Raw genomic sequence first — 21,964 nt, forward strand, 5'->3', positions numbered from 1 at the left:
TCATGTTAACCACGGTATTTTGGAACTCAGTGGTGACAGAAGTTACCTCCCTTTAGTCATCAGCCTTCACTGGAACAGTTGAGTAAAGATTTATTACCATCAGTAAAATGACAGGTTTTATCTGGGTTTGCAGACAGAGTAATAGTTTTATTAACTTAAGTCCAGTTTGGTTAATAAGGGCATGGAAATGAACAAAAATCAAGAAAAATCAGTAATAATCAAGTATTCATGAATTATTAATCTTCATTTGAAATTTCAACAATGCCTGTCACTAGTCTGCATGTCATAGGTCTGCTACAGTCTTAGGTCAGGGTGTACTTGTTTGTTTCGAGATAGAGATGGCTTAGAACTAAGTTCCTGTAAGTAAATGTCCCTTACATATGAAATATGAATTTTCAATTTTAGTTTAGGTCTTTCAGTGGAGTACATTTAGTAAGTCTTGCAGCAGTATCTATGTCTTTTGTACAGGGTTTTAAGTTCCTCATGAAATGACAAGGTAACAGTTAAAAGAGGTTCTCCATGCCTTCGGGCATACTTCATTTTATGTAAAGCCAGCAAACGCTTGGAAAATGGTGAATGCATGAACACCTCTCGATCAGATTTTTTATTTGTCTTCTTTCGTTGAAACACTTTCTTCCAATTGGAAGCTGGTTAAAGTATTGGCCACATTCCAAAGGGCACCTAACCATATTTATTAGTGCCAAATGGCACATATGGAAAAATTCCTCCCTTTTATACCTGCTTTTGCTTTTAAACAAAACATGGTTTTTGACATTGTTGTTTTTTCAGCTGGCCCAGTCCTGCCCGCCTGCGAAGAGAGGCACTGGAGCAGGGCATTGCGTCATCTCGTGGGGGCGGTCACCTTAGTCCACTGGTGTCCAGCAGCCCTTTCAGCCCGCAGAGGCCAAGGCCGTTTATGTCCTCCCCCCTCATCGGCAACTGGGCACCCAGGGCCGCCCTGTTTCAGTCGTCACCGATGGTTCAGCCGTTGTCTATGCCAGTAGAAAAGTTTAAGCCGGACTTGGACTTGTCAGCAAAGGAGGAGAAAGATTCTTCCCATTAATGAAAACTTTGTACATTTGTGTATAAGATTGTCATTAAATTATGTAGTTTATTACTTGTTACAAGGTGTTCTTGTTACATTGTGTAGTGGGGGCTGAAGAAGATGTTTCTGGGGCTGGAAGGTGAAGTGGACTTCAAGAGGTGGATGTTCACCATGTTATCCATTCTTATGATCAGGGGGCTTATCATATATATATATATATATATATCACTCTCATATAGGTGTGATATTGCTGATACAGTAATCCCTCGTTATTGTGCTCTTCGATAAAGCGCTACCTCAGTTACTACGCGCGGTAACGCATGGCTCCCAAAATTTATGTACACTTTAAGATTTGGAGCTGTGATATTGCTTATAATATACTGCAGACTGAGATATAGCTGTGATATTGCTGAGAATATACTGCAGACAGAGATTATATAGCTGTGATATTGCTGATAACATACTACATGCTGAGATTATAGAGCTGTGATATTGCTGTTAACTTACTGCAGACTGAGATTATATAGCTGTGATATTGATGATAATATATTGCAGACTGAGATTATAGAGCTGTGACATTGCTGTTAACATACTGCAGACTGAGATTATATTGCTGTGATATTGCTGTTAACATACTGCAGACTGAGATTATAGAGCTGTGATATTGCTGTTAACATACTGCAGACTGAGATTATATAGCTGTGATATTGCTGATAACATACTGCAGACAGAGATTATATAGCTGTGATATTGCTGTTAACATACTGCAGACTGAGATTATATAGCTGTGATATTGCTGATAACATACTGCAGACTGAGATTATAGAGCTGTGATATTGCTGTTAACATACTGCAGACTGAGATTATAGAGCTGTGATATTGCTGATAACATACTGCAGACTGAGATTATAGAGCTGTGATATTGCTAATAACATACTGCAGACTGAGATTATAGAGCTGTGATATTGCTGATAACATACTGCAGACTGAGATTATATAGCTGTGATATTGCTGATAATATACTGCAGACTGAGATTATAGAGCTGTGACATTGCTGTTAACATACTGCAGACTGAGATTATATAGCTGTGATATTGCTGATAACATACTGCAGACAGAGATTAAAGAGCTGTGACATTGCTGTTAACATACTGCAGACTGAGATTATATAGTTGTGATATTGCTGATAACATACTGCAGACAGAGATTAAATAGCTGTGATATTGCTGATAACATACTGCAGACAGATTTGGAGCTGTGATATTGCTGATAATATACTGCAGACTGAGATTATATGGCTGTGATATTGCTGATAATATATTGCAGACTGAGATTAGGCTGTGATAGGCAGACAGAGAGGTGTTGCGGACAGGCTGAGATTGCACAGCTGTGGCAGGCAGGTAGAGAGGTGTTGCTGACAGGCTGAGAATGCATAGCTGTGGCAGGCAGGTAGAGAGGTGTTGCTGACAGGCTGAGAATGCATGGCTGTGGCAGGCAGGTAGAGAGGTGTTGCTGACAGGCTGAGAATGCATAGCTGTGGCAGGCAGGTAGAGGGGTGTTGCTGACAGGCTGAGAATGCATAGCTGTGGCAGGCAGGTAGAGAGGTGTTGCTGACAGGCTGAGAATGCATAGCTGTGGCAGGCAGGTGGAGAGGTGTTGCTGACAGGTTGAGAATGCATAGCTGTGGCAGGCAGGTAGAGGGGTGTTGCTGACAGGCTGAGAATGCATAGCTGTAGCAGGCTGGCAGAGAGGTGTTGCTGACAGGCTGAGAATGCACAGTTACACAAGGTCATGGCCTCGTCTTAAATAACTAGTAATCTAGCCGTCAACCTTTCCTACTACTGACAATGGGGATAGTCCTTGCTGTAATTGTTTTGACTGCTAGGTTGGAAGTATGAGTGATATGTAACCTATGTCATTTCAGACAATATTCCAAAGGCAAATCACCTCTATATTTACGGCACTTGTAACTGACACAAAAATCGATGCATCAGTGTGCTTTGCCCCGAAATGGTCAAGGGGAAATAACACGCATCATCAATTTAGGTAGATTGCTGCTTGTCAGGGAAGAATTGAAGTAATAGTATGTCTGTCGTAGTGCATGCTATTACACATCCCATAGGATGATATTACTGCAAGGGAGGCAACTCCGGAAGGAAAATGGAGACACTTTGTACCCCTCTGCCGGGTTTTCAAGCTACATGCACACGGTTCCACCTTTAGCAGATAACGTATTTCATTATCCCCGATTTCATTTCGAGAGCACATTAATATTATATGCTTGATGAAGATCCATTCCCATACGTCGCTTTCCTTTACTAGGGGCACGGGTAGCCCAGTCGTCTGAGGCCGCGATTCGCTGTGTAGAGTTGAGTCCCTTGGACACGCGAAAACCCTTTGATTGTGAGTTCGAATTGATGTGGGATACGCTTTGTTACACAGAATCCTACTCAGTGAGTGGTCAGGCGATTTGGGTTCCAGTTACATCACGGCGTGTCGGCATGATGTGGGTGGAAAGCCGAAATTGATGCAGGTCTCAAACGTTTACCACTTTGGTGACCTAGCAACGGTATAAGTGCTGACAAACCTGGAAACATAATCGGGTCGAACCGGGATTCGAACCCACGATCATAGGTTTCTGGCGTGCGCAAGTTACGCAACTGTGCAAAGATAATTACAGTGCGTTGGACGTCTGGGTCCCCCGTACCCCCGAGAAGCCTACTTCGGATGCGGAGGGGGTGTCCAGACCCCCACCCCCTTTTGAAAACCAAATGTAGCATGTTGTAGACAATCCTCTCTCTCTCTCTCTCTCTCTCTCTCTCTCTCTCTCTCTCTCTCTCTCTCTCTCTCATACACACTCACACACAAACACAAAAAACACAAGTTCATGAGGACAAAGGATTCCAGGAATGAAGACAACAGGTTGGCCATAATCTACATTTATATTATTTATTGATTTTCTGTCCAAGGACTATTACACTATAAAATAATACATCACAATTCAACATGAACAAGATCATGCAGTCTCCCTAACACGATGGCTCTACAACACAAAGTGATCTTACCGCTTCATGCAACTGTCATGCGTTCAATGTCCATGTACACAGGGATTTGGAGTTCAGATTAAATACGAGAGTATGGTTTTACGCCGCTTTTAGCAATATTCCGACAATATCACAGGGGGACACCAGAAATGGGCTTCACACTGTAGCCATTTCGGAGATCGAACCCGGGTTTTCGGCAAGACGAGCGGACGCTTTTACCACTAGGCTACCCCACTTCGCCGATGAAATTGTATGCATTTTTATTATCAAACACCCGTCTCTAATATGTGTTGAAATTGAATGCCTTTTTATATTATCAATCATAGTTGAAGATAATACAATTTTGACGCTTTCTTTGGAACTTTTGATTCCTGTGGAAGACATATAGTGGAGTTTGGGCATTCGCTGAGATCGCTTTGTGTGGCGATGAGTCCTGATATATATCTACACGTATATCTATATCCGTACCATCATGCCGGCAATGGAGTAGTGATATTGCATGAATTCGCTGTAATCCGCATTACGCCAAATCCCGTCGCAAATAGTTCGTCCAACGTTTTCAAAGGCAGGTTATCCCGTGCTCAACAGAAAATAGAATACAAATTGAGTTAAAAGCATCATTAAATGAGGTTCACGATTGCCGCCTGGTCCTGCTGTATCACGTGAGAGTCATGTGCGCGAAACAGGTTTCAATATATTGATTCCTGGAGCCGGCCAAGCCCCTATTTCACGGAGACGGGCTGAATGGGAGATAACTCTGGAAGTAATATTATCACGTCAAGAAAATGAGGTAAGAGTTAGCTGCCTTGGAACTGTGACAACAGATCGCCCACGTCCCATTGGTGGGAATGAAACGGCCTGTCTGCGTATGTTGTTTTGTCTAAAGACATTATTAATCATAGCCGCCTTCACCAACATCCTGGCCGACATCATCATATGATGTAGTGGATTAATACAATATACGCAACATGTACATACCATTGTTTCGTAAAGTTATACTTATAGAGATTAATATACGAGAATGTGTGTCCTACTGATTTCACGAAACGAGTGTCAGAATTCTTGTATTTCCCGAGCGAGATTGAGAATGAATTCTTACACGAGTTTCCAAAAATCAGTAGGACACATATGCGAGAGTAATACTTTCTTTATTACCCATCATTTCTTAATCCTTTTGACTTCACCACTGCCTTCACAGAAAAAAAAACATTTTTCGAATGGCGTCAATCTTCAGCTATGAAGTCATTACTAGTGTGACGTCATTTCGGCCTTACGTCACAATAAGAATCGAAGGACATCAACAATGCCGTCCGGATGACATTAACGATACACTGGTTACCGTGAAGACATATTGACACTAGTGCACATAGGATGTTATGAACTCGGTTATTTCTAACCTTATGCGTAATAAATACGTGCTTATTGCTATTGGTCGTATTGGTCGCTAATCCATGCTGTTACATCCATGGTCATTTGACAACAATCAAGACAAGATTAGTCAGTATATATATCTTTCAGTTTCCTCTCATGGAAGCGGTGCTGCCCCTTCGTGACCCCGGTACGCCGGTAGGGGGCGGTAGTAGTGTGTTTGGCGACAGTTGTTTGGAAGCGTCTTCCACCTTCACCTGCAGAGTGAGAGGGTCTATCTTGGCCTTCCGGAACGTCCGAGAGTATTTAGCGTAGCTGTCTCCCTGCTTGGCAAGCGAGTTCCTTAACTGTTCCCGCGAGTACTTCTTGATTTTCTTGTCGCCCACCAGGAATTCCCTGAGGAAGAGCACGACCGGGATTAAAGTTTTATTGGTTGTTTAACGCCGTGCTCAGCAATATTCCAGCTATGTGACGGCGGCCTTTTAATAATTGAGTCTGAACCAGACAATCCAGTGATTGACAACATGAGCAACGACTACGCGACCACCCGATCCATTTGGTCGCCTCTTTCGACCAGCACAGGTTGGAGGAATCAAGCCGGAATCTCCCAGCATATTGAAAGTTTGTTTTAGCAAACTTCAATAGTTTATTCCAACTTTAATTTCATAGAAACATGCATACATTATACGAGAGATTCGTATAATGAGACTTAGTTGGGCTCCAAACTATAGAGCTATAAAATCTCCGATGAAAGCGGGGTAAGTTGTACCATCTTATGATTTGTATTCTGCAATATTCCAGCTACATGACGACGGTCTGTAAATAATAGTCTGGACAAGACCATCCAGTGATTGACATCGTGAGCATCGATCCACGCAATTGGGACACGATGACATGCATCAACCAAATCAGCGAGCCTGACCACCCGAACCCTTAGTCGCCTCTTACAAGCATCGTCGCTTTTTACGGCAAGCATGGGTGGCTGAAGACCTACTCTACCCCGGATCTTCACGAGTCAACAATCTTATGGAGTGAACGCTAAAACTTATCTATATATAGTAAAGTGTTTCTGTGATGCAAGTTAACCTTGTAGCGCTAAAACCGCTTCGTAGATCAAGTCTAGGGCCATTTTACAAAGAGATCCAAAGGATTTGGCTGCTGTGACTTCTGTCTTTTAGCATTGCGAACAATCTTTCTTATGGAGACTACAACGAAGACGTTCCAATCCCGATTATTCAGTTAAATACCTTCACCGACCAATTCGATACCACAGTTTCTATTTGCTTTGAGGCCAATTCCAGTGACGCGACGCTAAAAATATCCGTCCAATTTACACTCGAGAGCGCAAGAGAAATTCTGTGCGAAGTTTGAGATCAAAGAGACCGAGGTAGTGACGTCACATCCAAAACGAATCAATGATGGCGAAAGGGTATTTATTCATTACAGAATGAAGATATAACACACTGGATAATTGAGTATGAAGACGTTGCAATACGTGTTGATAACATGGCGGAACCGACCGTACATAGTAATTTAATCCAAAAAAAACAAAAAACAATTTCATCAAGTTGATTTCATAACTATTATGTCATGATATGACTGTGATCAAAGTCACTTTAATAGAAGCGTGTAGTAGTGTTAAATAAACCAGACAATGTCTTGAGACATTTTTTTAAATTATTTTGATGTTCGTGAAAACACATCTTGAAACGCTAAAATATCTGCTAGAATTACTCACGCAAGGTCAATGGTGCCGTCTCCATTGGTGTCCATAAACCGCATGATCTTGTCCACCACGGACACCGTGCACGGCAACCCTGCTTCCTGTCAACAACAAACAATGGCCAGCAATTAGTACAATTACTCGTTGGTTATCGAATACATAATTATTATTAGGGGCGGTCGGGAAGCCTAGTGGTTAAAGCGTTCGATCGTCACGCCGAAGACCCGGGTTCGATTCCCGACATGGGCACATTGTGTGAAGCCCATTTCGGATGTCCCCTGTTGTGATATTGCTGGAATATTGCTAAAAGCAGCGTAAAACCATACTCAGTCAGACATAATTAATAACATCCAATAATATTCAGGAGCTGCCCTACAGTCTGCCGTGATATCTACTGAGACCTGTGTGGAATTGAATCGATATTCGAAATCTGTCAATGGCATATATATTCAAATAAATCATGTTTAATTTGAGAACGCTTAAGTTTGGAGGACTTTCTTTTATTTATTTTTTATTTTGTTTGGTTGTTTGTTGATTGGTTTAACACAACGCTGATCATTTTTACAAGCTATATGACGGCGGTCTGTAAATAATCAATTCTGGAGCAGACAATCCAGTGGTTGATATAATGAGCATATGGGATACAATGACATGCATCTACCAAGTCAGCGAGCCTGACCACCCGATCCCGTTCGTCGCCTCTTACGACAAGCATAGTCGCCTTTTACGGCAAGCATGGGTTGATGAAGACCTATTCTACCCCAGATCTTCACGCGTCTACTATCTGAAAGAGTTCTTCGCACTTTAACCCGAACTACTGGTACTAGTATATAAAAAGTCTGTATTTTCCCATGTCATGGTGACAAAAGAGTGAACAGTGTTTCAGTTATATCACGGCGTGTCAGCTTAATGTGGGAGGAAAGCCCGACGTGAAGCAGGTCTCAACTATAGTGCAAATCTATGGGGTTTATGAAGTGCATGTTTTAAGAAATGCATTGGCACGTTGTGTCCCTCAGATGCCAGGATCCGCTGGTAGTGGGTTCGAATTCAGAATCCGCCCAAACTACCATCCCCGTTTGTCAGCATCATACCCATTCTGGGTGCAGTGGCGAACACATACCACATTGTAGTCTGACATACTGAGAAATGGGGCTGAACTAAACTTGCTTGATAATTTTGGGTGAGTGAGTGAGTCTGGTTTTACGCCGCTTTTAGCAATATTCCAGCAATATGACGGCGGGGGACACAAGAAATCGGCTTCACACATTGTACCAATGCCGGGAATGGAACCCGACTGCCCTTGATCATTTTTAGAAAAGGAAACAATGATAATGTTTCATAAGTAAAAACTTACAAAGAAATATACAAACATTAAATTCAACAAAAAATACCTGAATGATGTCGTGCCATGATGATTTTTTCAATTAGTCTTATGCCTTAAACGGACCATGGAGTAGCCTTGTGATTAAAGCGTTCGCTCGTCATGCCGAAGGCCTGGTTCGATTCCCCACATGGGAACAATGTGTGAAGACCATTTCTGCTGTCCCCCGCCGTAATAGTTATGAAATATTGCTAAAAGCGACGTAAAACTATATACCTTAAATAACAGGAAGAGTTCGTCTCTCGTCAGCCCGTCGTCTTTGTCCTTGTTGATCTTCTCGAAGAAGTCCCGGGCTCTGTTCTTCTCCTTCAGTAGGTACAGCATTTGCAGGGGGTCGATGTTATACGCCTGGGGCTTCTGAAGCTCCTTCATCATCTCCTCGCGATTCTTCTTCGTGATTGGTAGAGAGATCTCATACGTCACTTCCAGGTAGCGAGATTCTCGGATCTTCTCGAGAACACCCTCGAACTCCTTGTCTACTACCACGCCCTGATGAAGGAAGGAAGTGTCAGACGTGTTTATGTTCGTTCAAGAAGGTACATAATTATGTTGTGATGGACAGAAGTATTACTGGGGTCTTCACGAATTGTCATTTTGTAGGCTTTCAACTCCGTATATAATGGACCCTGATATAGCGAATATCCTGTTATACCGCTGAGATAAGTCACGGAAATCAGAGTAAGATCTTATGGTGTTCGGCTTATACACCCGGAGTTGAACATGTAACCACATTCGTGACCAACTCGTGTTATTCCGGGACAAGCCGAATAGCGACTCGTGCCCCTCTCGTGGCCATTTTTGCGACCGGGATCCGTCTAAGCGCAAACGGGCATACCTAAAACAATTGTCAACTCGTTGCGTAATGGTTCACATATATTTCCCCATATATTATATATATTTCAGATACATATTTAAAGCACATCGGGACGTGCGGAATTATACAGTATGATTGAACACATTTAAATGTGTCTTGGGTATAATTTTATATGCAAGACATATGTAAAATCAAAAATTATTTCTGAGGGATTATTTGACAAAGAACTCGAAATCATACGCGCATTCTGATTGGTTTGTCGTATTTTCGCACATAACATTCTACGACAGGGCGACGAGTCTTGCAGGTTACGGAAAGGGGCGAGTGGTGACGAATGCATGTAACCACTGATCTACCTTAATAGAACGTGTGTTGTGAGTGAGTTGGGCTTAACCCGCTTTGGAAAGTATTTCAGTTATATAATGACGTGTCGGCTTAATGCGGGAGAAAATTCCGATGTGATGTAGTTATTAGACGTTTAACATGAATTCCGCGAGGGCGGTATGTTGCTGACAGACCAAGAAACATAATCAGGGCGAACCTGGATTCGAACCCATAATCACAGCTTTTCTGGCGTACCCAACTGACAAAACTGCACAGCGAATCGCGTGGCCTTCGACGACTGGGCCAACGTGCCCGCTGAACATACACTCAATTATGAATACATTTATAAACATATCTCCTTTTATTCATGTATATAAATGTATTCACTTTCATAATTAATTTTTTTCACATCACTGTTATTTTCTATGAGTTTTATTTATTCTCATGAACATTTCTATTTCATGGGGTACACTGTAGCAGGCGATATAATGGTCGCCAGATGGGGAGAGTGTGTGGTGTACATACGTCCATGTGCAGCTGCTGGATCGCCCCATGGGGATGCTTCAGTATTGCCTCCAGGAGGACGCTGGTGAAGGAAGCCGTGATTGGGTTGTGCCCGATCTACAAATATAACACATTTTACACATAAATAAAATCAATAAAGAAGACAAAAGGTGAGCAGGGCTCACTAATACCCCCGACTTCGACTCCAAAATATTTCTACGTTCAAAACATGATAAAAAGCAATATTTTCTCAGAAAATCCACTTATCTTAATCAAACTTTCACTGCACTTCTCCTTGTGCTATAGAAACTGTACCAACAATTGGAAAGTAGTTTTTAGTAATAAAACATTCTATGAAAAAAAAGAGAAGAAAAACAGCCGTATTTATTTTAATAGAAAATCCCAATATTGAAAACAAACTTCGCACTGCACCTCTTCTATTAGTGAGTGAGTGAGTGAGTTGGGTTTAACGCCGCTTTTAACAGTATTCCAGTTATATCGCGGCGTGTCAGCTTATTGTGGGAGGAAAGCCCGAAGTGATGCAGGTCTCAGACGTTTACCACTTCGGTGAAACCCACGAGCATGGGTATGGTGCTGACATACCTAGGAACATAATCGGGGCGAACCGGGATTCGAACCCACATTCATAGGTTTCTGGCGTGCCCAAGGGACGCAACTCTGCACAGCGAATCGCGGCGCCTTAGACGACTGGGCCACCCGTGCCCCTTTCTATTAGTAGCGAAACTGTACAACCAATTGGAAGAGAATCCATGAAGTTGTTTTTTAAGTTATAGGTCACACAAATGTTTAAGTAAAAACATTCTACGTCAAAATATGAAAAAAAATGTATTTCCTCAAAAAGTCCAAATATTGAAATCAAAAGTCGCACTGCACCTCGCCTCTGGGTATAAAAAGTGTTCACCAAGTTTGAAAAGAATCAGTGTTGCAGTTCTCAAGTTATAGGACGCACAAACAAATGTCCTCGGAAGGACGGACGGAACTCCTTGGTATAACTATTTTAGGCGCGTGTATAATAATAAACCACGTTTTAAGTTTTGTGTATCAAGATTGTGTTGGAGCAGCTTGAAACCAAGCAAAACCACGACGGGGACACCAGAAATGGGCTTCACACATTGTATATCACTTCACTTAAACTCAGGGGCATGGTATGGTGATGGTCAACCAAGGTTCATAATCGGCGGAAATTTAAGATTCGAGTCTCATCAGATGATCCTGGTACAGGAAGGGGACAACACTCTGTACATCACTGGGCCGCAACTTCCAAGGAGTGATTGCGGTTTAAGGCTGTTTTCAAAAGTTTTGCAATTATAGCATAGTGCTGAAACACTTTCCTTCGTAAGAAGCGACTTAAGGGATCGGGTGCTCAGGCTCGCTGACTTGGTTGATGCATGTCATCGTATCCAAATTGCGTGGATCGATGCTCATGAGATGTCAGTCACTGGATTGTCTGGTCCAGACTCGATTCTTCACAGACCGCCGTCATAGAGCTGGAATATTGCTGATTGCGGCGTTAAACACCAAACAAACAATCAGCGCAGGACGTGGCATCTTCCCGAGGCCAGGAAGTTAACTGACAAAAAATCCTAAGCTGGAATTTCTGGGCTCGATCGTAGCGCCATCAGTGGCTACTACGAGTTATGTCCCTTCTATGTCCCTCCTATTGACCAATCAGATTCCACCACACATACCACTTGCAGAACGCCGAATACTCACCTTCAACGTTGCGAGAGTGCGGTTCTTGGATAGCCCCCTGATGATCTCCAGTAAAGCTGCAGCACTGATTCGGTTTGAGGATATATCTAGTGACGTAATAGTGTTGTTCTTCGTTAGCATATCACCAAGGGCAACCGAGCCTTCGAATCCAAAGCCATTCCAAGACAAGTTTACAATTTGTATACATGTGTTTGTCTGGAATGAAGAACAAAATAGCAAATGAATTTATTATGAATTTATTTCACAAAGAGTCACACGATGTATTGGTATATGACAAATTAAATCATGCCTCGGACTTTGTTCTATTACGTAAAATAATATCTTAGCGTTCTGTCAGAATAAGACATAGTCTCGCGCTAATGTCGCTCTTCGGAATAGTGGATCCAAGAGCTACGACTGTCGTAAGTCTATGTTCCAAGTCTAAGTAAGCGCAAAGATTTCTTTGTGAAATGTCTGTTTCTCAAAACGTTAAATTCGACGGGAACAATTTTACTTCACACCAAATTTCACGTAGTTTCATTCATTACAGAGAACAAATGAATCCTTTTTGAGAAATCGGCCACCGCCTGCTGGTTTACGAAGACAGGAGCCCAGTCAACCTCTACTTTTTGTGACACTACTTCCTCCAGTTGCCAGAATGCCATCTGGTTTTGACTGAATAATTTGTATGTGAGGCGATACGACTGCATCCTACATTATCAAGTGTATAATTTCTTCATTCTTCACGATAAACATCCTGGACCCATTCGCTCCCATAGCTCCATTTAGAAGGATATTCGACTATACAACAATAAAAAGAATGGTTTAATTATCTCTTGATTTCTGGGGTTTATTGATAAGCGTGATGAAGGTGGTGACGTCACACACAAACGAAGATGACCGTTCCTGAGTAAATGTCATAATAGACCTGTCATAATAATAAACTGGATAATCGAGGCAAGTGTGCCCGACATATGACAGTGTTAGTGTGTTGTTTAACGCCGCGCTGAGCAATATTCCAGCTATATGACAGTGTTAGTGTGTTGTTTAACGCCGCGCTGAGCAATATTCCAGCTATATGACAGTGTTAGTGTGTTGTTTAACGCCGCGCTGAGCAATATTCCAGCTATATGACAGTGTTAGTTTGTTGTTTAACGCCGCGCTGAGCAATATTCCAGCTATATGACAGTGTTAGTGTGTTGTTTAACGCCGCGCTGAGCAATATTCCAGCTATATGACAGTGTTAGTTTGTTGTTTAACGCCGCGCTTAGCAATATTCCAGCTATATGACAGTGTTAGTGTGTTGTTTAACGCCGCGCTGAGCAATATTCCAGCTATATGACAGTGTTAGTGTGTTGTTTAACACCGCGCTGAGCAATATTCCAGCTATATGACAGTGTTAGTTTGTTGTTTAACGCCGCGCTGAGCAATATTCCAGCTATATGACAGTGTTAGTGTGTTGTTTAACGCCGCGCTGAGCAATATTCCAGCTATATGACAGTGTTAGTGTGTTGTTTAACGCCGCGCTGAGCAATATTCCAGCTATATGACAGTGTTAGTTTGTTGTCTAACGCCGCGCTTAGCAATATTCCAGCTATATGACAGTGTTAGTGTGTTGTTTAACACCGCGCTGAGCAATATTCCAGCTATATGACAGTGTTAGTTTGTTGTTTAACGCCGCGCTGAGCAATATTCCAGCTATATGACAGTGTTAGTGTGTTGTTTAACGCCGCGCTGAGCAATATTCCAGCTATATGACAGTGTTAGTGTGTTGTTTAACGCCGCGCTGAGCAATATTCCAGCTATATGACAGTGTAAGTGTGTTGTTTAACGCCACGCTGAGCAATATTCCAGCTGTACGACAGTGTTAGTGTGTTGTTTAACGCCACGCTGAGCAATATTCCAGCTGTACGACAGTGTTAGTTTGTTGTCTAACGCCGCGCTGAGCAATATTCCAGCTATATGACAGTGTTAGTGTGTTGTTTAACGCCGCGCTGAGCAATATTCCAGCTATATGACAGTGTAAGTGTGTTGTTTAACGCCACGCTGAGCAATATTCCAGCTGTACGACAGTGTTAGTGTGTTGTTTAACGCCGCGCTGAGCAATATTCCAGCTATATGACGGTGGTTTGTAATCGAGTTTGCCCCAGACAATCCAGTGATTGACATCATCGATCTACTCAATTCGGATGCGATGACATGCATCGAGTCAGCGAGCCTGACCCCCCGATCCCAAGGGTCGCCTCTTACGACAAGCATAGTCGCCTCTTTCGGCAAGCATGGGTTCCTATTTGAACCCGGATATTAACGGGTCTATACGACGGTGATGCCAGTCCAGTTTCAAACGTGTGTACGTAATAACGCTACCTCCAATCCCTTGGCTATACTTATAGCTCCCTTCTGCCTCAGATGGTTCCAGCTCATGTCTAGTTCCTCCAGATGGCGATTCTTAACTGCAAGACACAACTGAGTGAGTTTTGTTTTACGCCGCCGTGAACACAATTCCAGTTATATCACGGCGTGTCAGCTAAGCTGTGGGAGGAAAGCCCGAAGTGATGCAGGTCTCAGACGTTTACCACTTTGAAAAAAACCACGAGCATACGTATGATGCTGACAAACCTAGAATAATAATCGGGGCTAACCTGGGTTTGAACCAACACAGCACATAGATGCACATTCACCCGGCAGGTTTTCATGCATCTCTACTCATAGGGCGGTGGGGTAGCCTGGTGCATGACTTTAGCGTTGGCACCCCACGCCAACGATTCCGATTATAAACATCAGTACACCATCGGTGAAGACCATTCTCAGTACCCAATAGTTACTGTTGCGGAAACTGACCGCTTCAGTGATCTGGTGTATAGAATCTCTGTCGGGAGAGCGGAAAGTCGTTGGTTCGATAACCGGCCGCGTCATACCTAAAGACGTTAAAATATGGTACTTGTTGTCACCCTGACTGGCGCTCGGCATTAAGGGGACACAACTCTTCGGCTCGGGGTCATTATACTGTGTCTGGCAGGGGTATCAATGTTAAACTGTGGCATGGTATCTGAGTGGGCTAGCACTATATAACCAGCATTTGTCCGGACTAGCAGAAGCAATTATATTGAATGCGATGTCAAAACCCATTTCACCTCAACTATTGCTGGCATATTGCTTTACTAGCTCACAACGATAATTACATAAACATATTTAAAAAGATGGAATATTAAACAAAGATATAACATGTCAAAAGATTGTGTGGCTGTAGGTTTCAGACGTTATATGACTGTCTTTATATAGATTTCGTGTATAAGTAGATATCCGTTATGTAGTGTGAGCTATATTGTTTACGCCCGATGCGTTTGTACAGACTAGGGTAATACATGGCTTGTTTTATTATTCGTGTTCCAGCATCAAATACATTAAAAATGAAGGTGTGATCCTTGAATGCTACTTACCTAACGCAGCACCAATGATCTTCCCTCCAGTGTCTCTCAACTCGTTGTGGGCGAGGCGGAGTCGACTTAATGAGTTGTTTTCCTGTCAGACACACACGGGCATGAAGATTACACAACAGTGAGGGTCGCCCGTATATGTCTTGTCTTTGACAAATGACTTTATATATGTATTGGATCTTTCAAGTAAAAAGTGAAACACAGAAGTGAAAACTCGATAGTTAAAACACAGTTAAGCCGTATGCATTTGTCCTTGACCCCGTTACCATGTCAGTGCCGATGCCGCTAGTCGTACCAAACTAGTACCAACCGCTTTCGTCCGTACAGTCGGACCCCGATAGTCCGTATTCCGTTAGTTCTGACCCGTTAGCCCGTACAATCCCATCTCGTCAGCCCGTTAGTCATGACTCCGCCAGTGCCGACCCCGTTAGTCCGTACTCTCTGTGCCCCCGTAAGCCGTCAGTCAATACCTCGTTAGTTAGTTCGAATCCTCTACTACATTGTTCTATGTACCATGCAGACGTTGTGAAAATTGGAGACCCAGTGCCCCGAAAACTAATCCCAGCGCTAAGACTGTCGTAAACAATGTTAACTTATGGGGGTAATATTATGGGCATGAAATTTTAGTATTTATTTACATAATTAGCATGGAATTGTAACATTAATTCACATAATTAAAGTGAATATATTAAGTAAGAACACGTGCTCTGGGGGAAGTCGTCGTGGACACATGAAAGTAAATGTTTGTTTTGTTCGTTGTTTGATGACATGCATCAACCAAGTCAGCGATCCTGACCAACCGATCTGGTTAGTCTGGTAACTAATTTACAAATAGAGTGGATTGGACCATTAACACAAGAAGTGAATAAAAGCTGTTAAACGAAGAACATTCTTTTGTGATTATTGGGGGAACTACGGTAAAAGTCCATGGGCCCTCTTGTACTGACACAGTACCTCTCGCACATCCCAGATCGCCAGGACTGAAGAACGAGGGTATACCGTAGTTCATATAAAAGAACGACCGTTAATCCAAGTGTCGACTCCGTCTAAGTCAGAACACAAACGGTCGTCAAGATACCGACAACATAACCGTGGAATTAACCTTAACATTAATGGCGTATTTAGCGATAAGATCGCTCAAATATGGCAAAAGAACATGACGAAATAATTGTAATATGTATAATTTCATTTGAAACCCTACCTTCCTGATTAACGGTGTTTCATGGGACTTGTTTTTCTTCCCGACAACAATAAAGAAATAATAGCTGTAACTATTATTCCCCAAACGGTAAGTCATCACCGCTACTCTATCATTGCAAGAAAAAGACGCTTACTCCTCAAACAATGTGCTGAATCCCCGACGAGAATATTTATTGAAGGAAATACAGTTAAACAGGGCACTTACCTGTATGACATCTCCGATGGCTTTGCCGTCTATGTCGGTTAATTTATTACCTGTGGTAAATGAAAACAAATCACGTTGTTAATTACATAAGTTCAATCACGATCAAGTACTGGTATATCCTTCATATTTGCAGGACTAAAAGCCGACTAAAAGGGGATATACGGTCAAGCTGTGTGACTTGCCTGACTGTTTGACTGCGTGAATCGGCTGACAAAAGTCTCACTTGAGATTACGATACGTGGCCTGGTGTACAAAAGTCTCACCTAGGATTACGATACGCGGACCTGGTGTACAGAAGTCTCACCTAAGATTACGATATGTGGCCCGGTGTACAGAAGTCTCACCTAAGATTACGATACGCGGACCTGGTGTACAGAAGTCTCACTTGAGATTACGATACGCAGACCTGGTGTACAGAAGTCTCACCTGATATTGCGATACGCGGACCTGGTGTACAGAAGTCTCACCTGAGATATCAATATCAGTGACGTTGTCACATCGTCGCAGGAAATCCGCCAACTGCCGCATACCGTTTCCTGACAGTTCATTGTTTGACAAGTCCTGAAACATGTATATATAAATCATGTACTAGTGTTTCATAAAATGGATTTGTAAAATTATGTATTTATATGATTCTATACAAAGAATTGTTTAGATCAAGATTGATATTTGGTGCAGTGAATGGCTACGCGATAACGATGAGAATGGCATCAACAGTCGACTTTATCCAGACGTCATCGTTGCAAATGAAATGGTCGGGGATTAAATTACGCGTTAAAGAACCATGGTCTGTGAATAAACGAGTCTGGGCCAGACAATCCAGGGATCCCTTTAGTCGCCCCTTACGACAACCATGTTTGTTTGTTTATTAACGCCGCACTCAGCAATATTCCAGCTATATGACGGCGGTCTGTAAATAATCGAGTCTGGATCAGACAATCCAGTGATTGACATCATGAGCAACGATCCACGCAAATGGGATACGATGACATACATCAACAAGGTCAGTGAGCCTGACCAACCGATCCCGTTAGTCGCCTCTTACGTCAAGCGTGGGATCTTCACGGGTCCGAATACGTTGTAGCGTATTGAAATTCCTATAAGAAATCTCCCGGAACGTGTTGTTGAGTTACGTTTTTCGGACTAATGGGCTTTTGACTGTATATAATTCATCAGGGGGTGGGCGGCGGGGTCGTAGCCTTGTGATTAAAGCGCTCGCTCACTAGTCCGGGTTCGAATCCCTACATGGGTAAAATCGATTTCTGGTGTCATCGCCGTGATATTGCAGGAATATTGCCAATAACATCGTAACACCTCACTCACTCACTCACTCACTCACTCACTCACTCACTCACTCACTCACTCAACAGACAGGTACTGACCAGCACACACACGCTGGTCCTCTTCTCCAGGACAGCGAGGACATACTCGAACTCCTTCCGCCCCACGGAGTTGCCGGACAGGTCAAGGTGCCACATGTGTCTCTCGTACTGGACAACACAGGAATGCCGTTACAGAAACACAAACAAACATCAAACAACGGGAAATTGCGTATAGAATCAAGACCCTGTGTTTCCCTTGCTACAAAGCGCTATGATTACCGTAAACCTGTCAATGTAGATACGGCAAACGTTATGATATGATCACTCTGTTGAAAGGGCGGGGTCTTCATGTGAATTAAAAAATTTAAAAAAGCAAATACCCAACACTGTAATAAAGCATGGGTAAAGAATACAGTCCTTGTATTTTCAAACTCATTTGATACTAGAGCAGTAAGCATAGTTATATTTGAGAATAACAAACCTATTACTCGTGAATTACCCAATGTGCTAGTGAAATTGATGAGGCAAAAACGAAATGTTCTTTATCTTCCATGCTTAACATTCCACCATATAATATGGATAATGACGATATGAACGAGGTGAAATGGGGTTTCACGTCACGGTCCAGATAATTGCACTTCTATAGCATGCACGTGTGAGCGTCTGTGTGTGGCTACTTGTACTAGTCCGGACTGATAATGTTATAGTGCTAGACCACTGACATACCATGACGCTGTGTGACACGGATACCCCACTGGGACACAGTATACTGACACCGAGACAACCAGTCCTTGCTTTAGCCGATCAATGCCGAGCGCCAGACAGGAAACAAGTACCATCTTGTTTAACGTCTTTTGGTATAACGCGGACGGGGATCGAACCACCGACCTTACACTCTCTGTTCACACACTCTATCCACTAGGGGGGCGCGGGTGGCCCAGTCGTCTAAGGCGCCGCGATTCGCTGTGCAGAGTTGCGTCCCTTGGGCACGCCAGAAACCCATGATCGTGGGTTCGAATCCCGCTTCGGCCCGATTATGTTTCTAGGTTTGTCAGCACCATACCCGTGCCCGTGGGTTTCACCGAAGTGGTAAACTTCAGAGATCTGCATCACTTCGGGCTTTTCTCCAACATTAAGCTTACACGCCGTGATATAACTAGGATAGTGTTAAAAGCGGCGTTAAACCCAACTCACTCACTCACTCTATCCACTAGACCACGCAGACTAAAAAAATAATAAACTTACAGAAAAGGAAGTATACATGTACCATATTATTTCCTATATAATATTTTTTATTTATTTTATGAGTGAGTCGGGGGAATGTGGTGCTTGACAGGTACCAACTGCCGATGTCACGTGACGTACCAACAACGCCATGCACAGCGCCTTCAGCTCCTTCGCGGAGAAGGCACAGTCCCGGAAGCACAGGTCCATGGAGCCGAACTGGCTTTTGACATTGCGGAGCTGAATGAGTCCCAGGCGCTTACAGGCCTTCCTGTAGACTCGGAGAGTCTTGGACTCCTTCACAGTCGTCACAGCCTCTTTCTTGAAGACATCGCTGTAATCTGAAGCACAAGGTTCTATCAGTCACCATCTGTACTCGAGGAGCTATGGAGTATCCGAAAGGGTATTGTCGCATTGCCGTGTTGTCGCCCTTGCAAAAACTAACAAAACTGTCAAAAAACTGTCTCAAAACCGCGACAATGCGACAAGGCGTCATTTTGACCATCTGTCGCATTGTCGCGAAAAAATTGTTGAAAAATACTTTAATTTGGTTATTACCAAAGGGCAACAATCCGACAACGCGACAGTGTCCCTACTAGGATTCCATACGGAGCCTAAGGCTGCAGTGTTGTGTCTGTTTCATTGCTGTAAACCGCCTAAATACTATAATATATCGATCAGACAGCCCTGATCGAGGTGTTGCTAACCCAGGGCTGGAAAACATCGTGAAAAAGCAAGCTATGTCCCAAGACAACATCCACAACAAAGATAAGCATGTATCACAACACAAATCTCGTAAAGTGAAAATGTAATGCTCTCCCATCACATCGAAAACAAAAAATATTAATATTGCAAAATGCAATATCAAAACACCAGGAACAAAATTGATTTTTTTAAAAAGCATAGTCCTTTGCCACTATACATGGAAAGCATACACGGGACACCAATCAAACGTTTTGTCATCAACAAAACCTGTAAAGTACCTGTTTCTCCATGCATTTCTCAATGTATTTCCCAATCCTCATCTCCATACATTCTGCTGACAACTGATAGTCAACTGCATGTTCGTCTTATGAAAGGTTCACCGCATTTCCTCTAATAAGTGTCGCGACGCTTATTCTTTGAACAAGCTTCCAAATCTGGCGGCTAACGGAGGCCCGGTGGTGATAGAGACTCGGCGCTTAAGAGTTGAACTACGGTATTGCATAAGTTACATTCGCTAATAAACTGGCATGTGATAGAATTGTATGTTCTTGACACATCATATTAGAGATCCGGTGCTTATTGTGTTGTAATTTTTTAAGCTGCTTCAACGTGACGGGAGAACACTTTACCCACGGATCAGGCTCTTATTAGAGGAAATACGGCATTTAGTTTAAATAGTGTTGATCGTAATAATTACCATCTTCATATTCAGGTGAGACAGTGACTTCCGGTTTCACTATCTCCAACACGGGTTTAGTGAGAGCTCCGTGCAGCTCCGTGTCCGGCATCTTAACATCGTCAGTCGCTACGGTCGCTGCCGAGGATTCAACCCATTTTTCTAAATCTCGTGCTTTCTCGGACCTCAGGACGGGCTGTGATGGAAGACCGTTGGCCACCCTGGGCATGTCACAGATTGCTCCAACGATCAAGTGGTCGTTGACTGTTCAAGCATGGCTCCCCGCCCTAGAGAAAAGGGTACACAATGAATGATCGGCTTTCAATACACAAGAGGGCTGTCTCGATACCTGCATATCTCGAGGTTACACGCATGCCAAATTGTCGAAATTTGGGTCGACACTTCGCGCTGACAGGATGCAACTCATAACCTTTGATAGGGATCAAATTAGAACTTTTGTAAGCTTGATGACGAAATAGAATCTCCCTGACCGTGCTAATAATCTCCTACTGTGCCTTTTTGCCCACCATTACTACGTCTTGTTAGGCAGTGGAGGTCAATACACGTTCTAGTAATCCCATTATCCTACAGCTTTGTGTGTACTCCTTAAGCTGGGCTTAAGATTTAAGATATCTCTGATCATGGTTTGATTATCACTGTTTAACAACCATAGTTTACCATACTGTGTACCTGATGTACGTAAAGCCCCGCTAAGGTGATGCTTCACTCATTAGAACTGTATAAGACTATATCAGAGGAATTTTTGTTACAGGCTGAATATTTCTTTTGTCACTTCTTCACTATATACTACTCAAAAGAAGTTAAAGAACACCCGCATATATATAAAACGTCATCGCTAGAGAATGACCAATCTCGATACGGCGCCGAAACATTAAATTGGGCGTAAAGGCAAAGCAGCGGTGAAAATTATATGGCTCACTGAAAATCTGTGATGAAACCAGGTGTTCGCGAAATCCTTTCTTGAATGGAGGAACCAAACAATTTTTGCTTTCCATGACACATTTTTTAAGGCATGTCTAGCAAACCATTTTTTTTTTTTTTTTTTTAAACCTATGGCGAAATGATTCGGTTTCAGTTTTTTTCTCTAAAAAAAATATTTTTAAAAAAATGTCCGCAGCACTTAATACTTGTTATGATAGAGGACTAAAATGGCCACCCGGGTATCAGGCTTGATGATGGGCTGAATGGATGTCATCGTTATCCGATGCTGAGGATCGTTGTTTGTACGTTTAGTCACTGGTTTGTCTGGTCCAGATTC

General features: G+C 42.8%; 2 protein-coding genes across 2 annotated transcripts in view; one reads left to right on the top strand and one right to left on the bottom strand.

The window, feature by feature from the left end:
• Positions 1-1,127, top strand: part of LOC139449496 (ankyrin repeat and LEM domain-containing protein 2-like) — an 82,771-nt gene extending 81,644 nt beyond the window's left edge. The window contains exon 11 of the mRNA XM_071230919.1: positions 790-1,127. Coding sequence (XP_071087020.1) covers positions 790-1,063 — 274 coding nt within the window. The 3' untranslated portion in view covers positions 1,064-1,127. The remainder of the gene's footprint in view (positions 1-789) is intronic.
• Positions 1,128-5,450: 4,323 nt separating this feature from the next.
• Positions 5,451-20,914, bottom strand: LOC139450554 (leucine-rich repeat-containing protein 74B-like). The gene is made up of 12 exons (XM_071232308.1): positions 20,707-20,914; positions 19,446-19,645; positions 18,141-18,248; positions 17,226-17,319; positions 16,759-16,808; positions 15,357-15,438; positions 14,284-14,369; positions 11,938-12,132; positions 10,225-10,320; positions 8,778-9,050; positions 7,196-7,281; positions 5,451-5,853 (listed from the first exon to the last, which is right to left on the bottom strand). The coding sequence occupies exons 1-12, from the start codon at positions 20,912-20,914 to the stop codon at positions 5,604-5,606; spliced, it is 1,728 nt and encodes a 575-aa protein (XP_071088409.1). The 3' UTR covers positions 5,451-5,603.
• Positions 20,915-21,964: the final 1,050 nt, after the last annotated feature.

The sequence above is a fragment of the Haliotis cracherodii genome, unplaced genomic scaffold (assembly GCF_022045235.1).
Source record: "Haliotis cracherodii isolate W230 unplaced genomic scaffold, xgHalCrac1.p SCAF_8, whole genome shotgun sequence".
NCBI classification, from domain to species: Eukaryota; Metazoa; Mollusca; class Gastropoda; order Lepetellida; family Haliotidae; genus Haliotis; species Haliotis cracherodii.

Excerpts from the sequence above, each read along its gene's own strand:
- LOC139450554 (XM_071232308.1), bottom strand. The coding sequence starts at position 20,914 with ATGCCCAGGGTGGCCAACGGTCTTCCATCACAGCCCGTCCTGAGGTCC. Across the intron at positions 12,133-14,283 it reads GTATAGCCAAGGGATTGGAG|ACAAACACATGTATACAAAT; the intron begins GTAGCGTTATTA and ends TCTTCATTCCAG. Across the intron at positions 5,854-7,195 it reads GACGGCACCATTGACCTTGC|GGAATTCCTGGTGGGCGACA; the intron begins GTGAGTAATTCT and ends GCTCTTCCTCAG.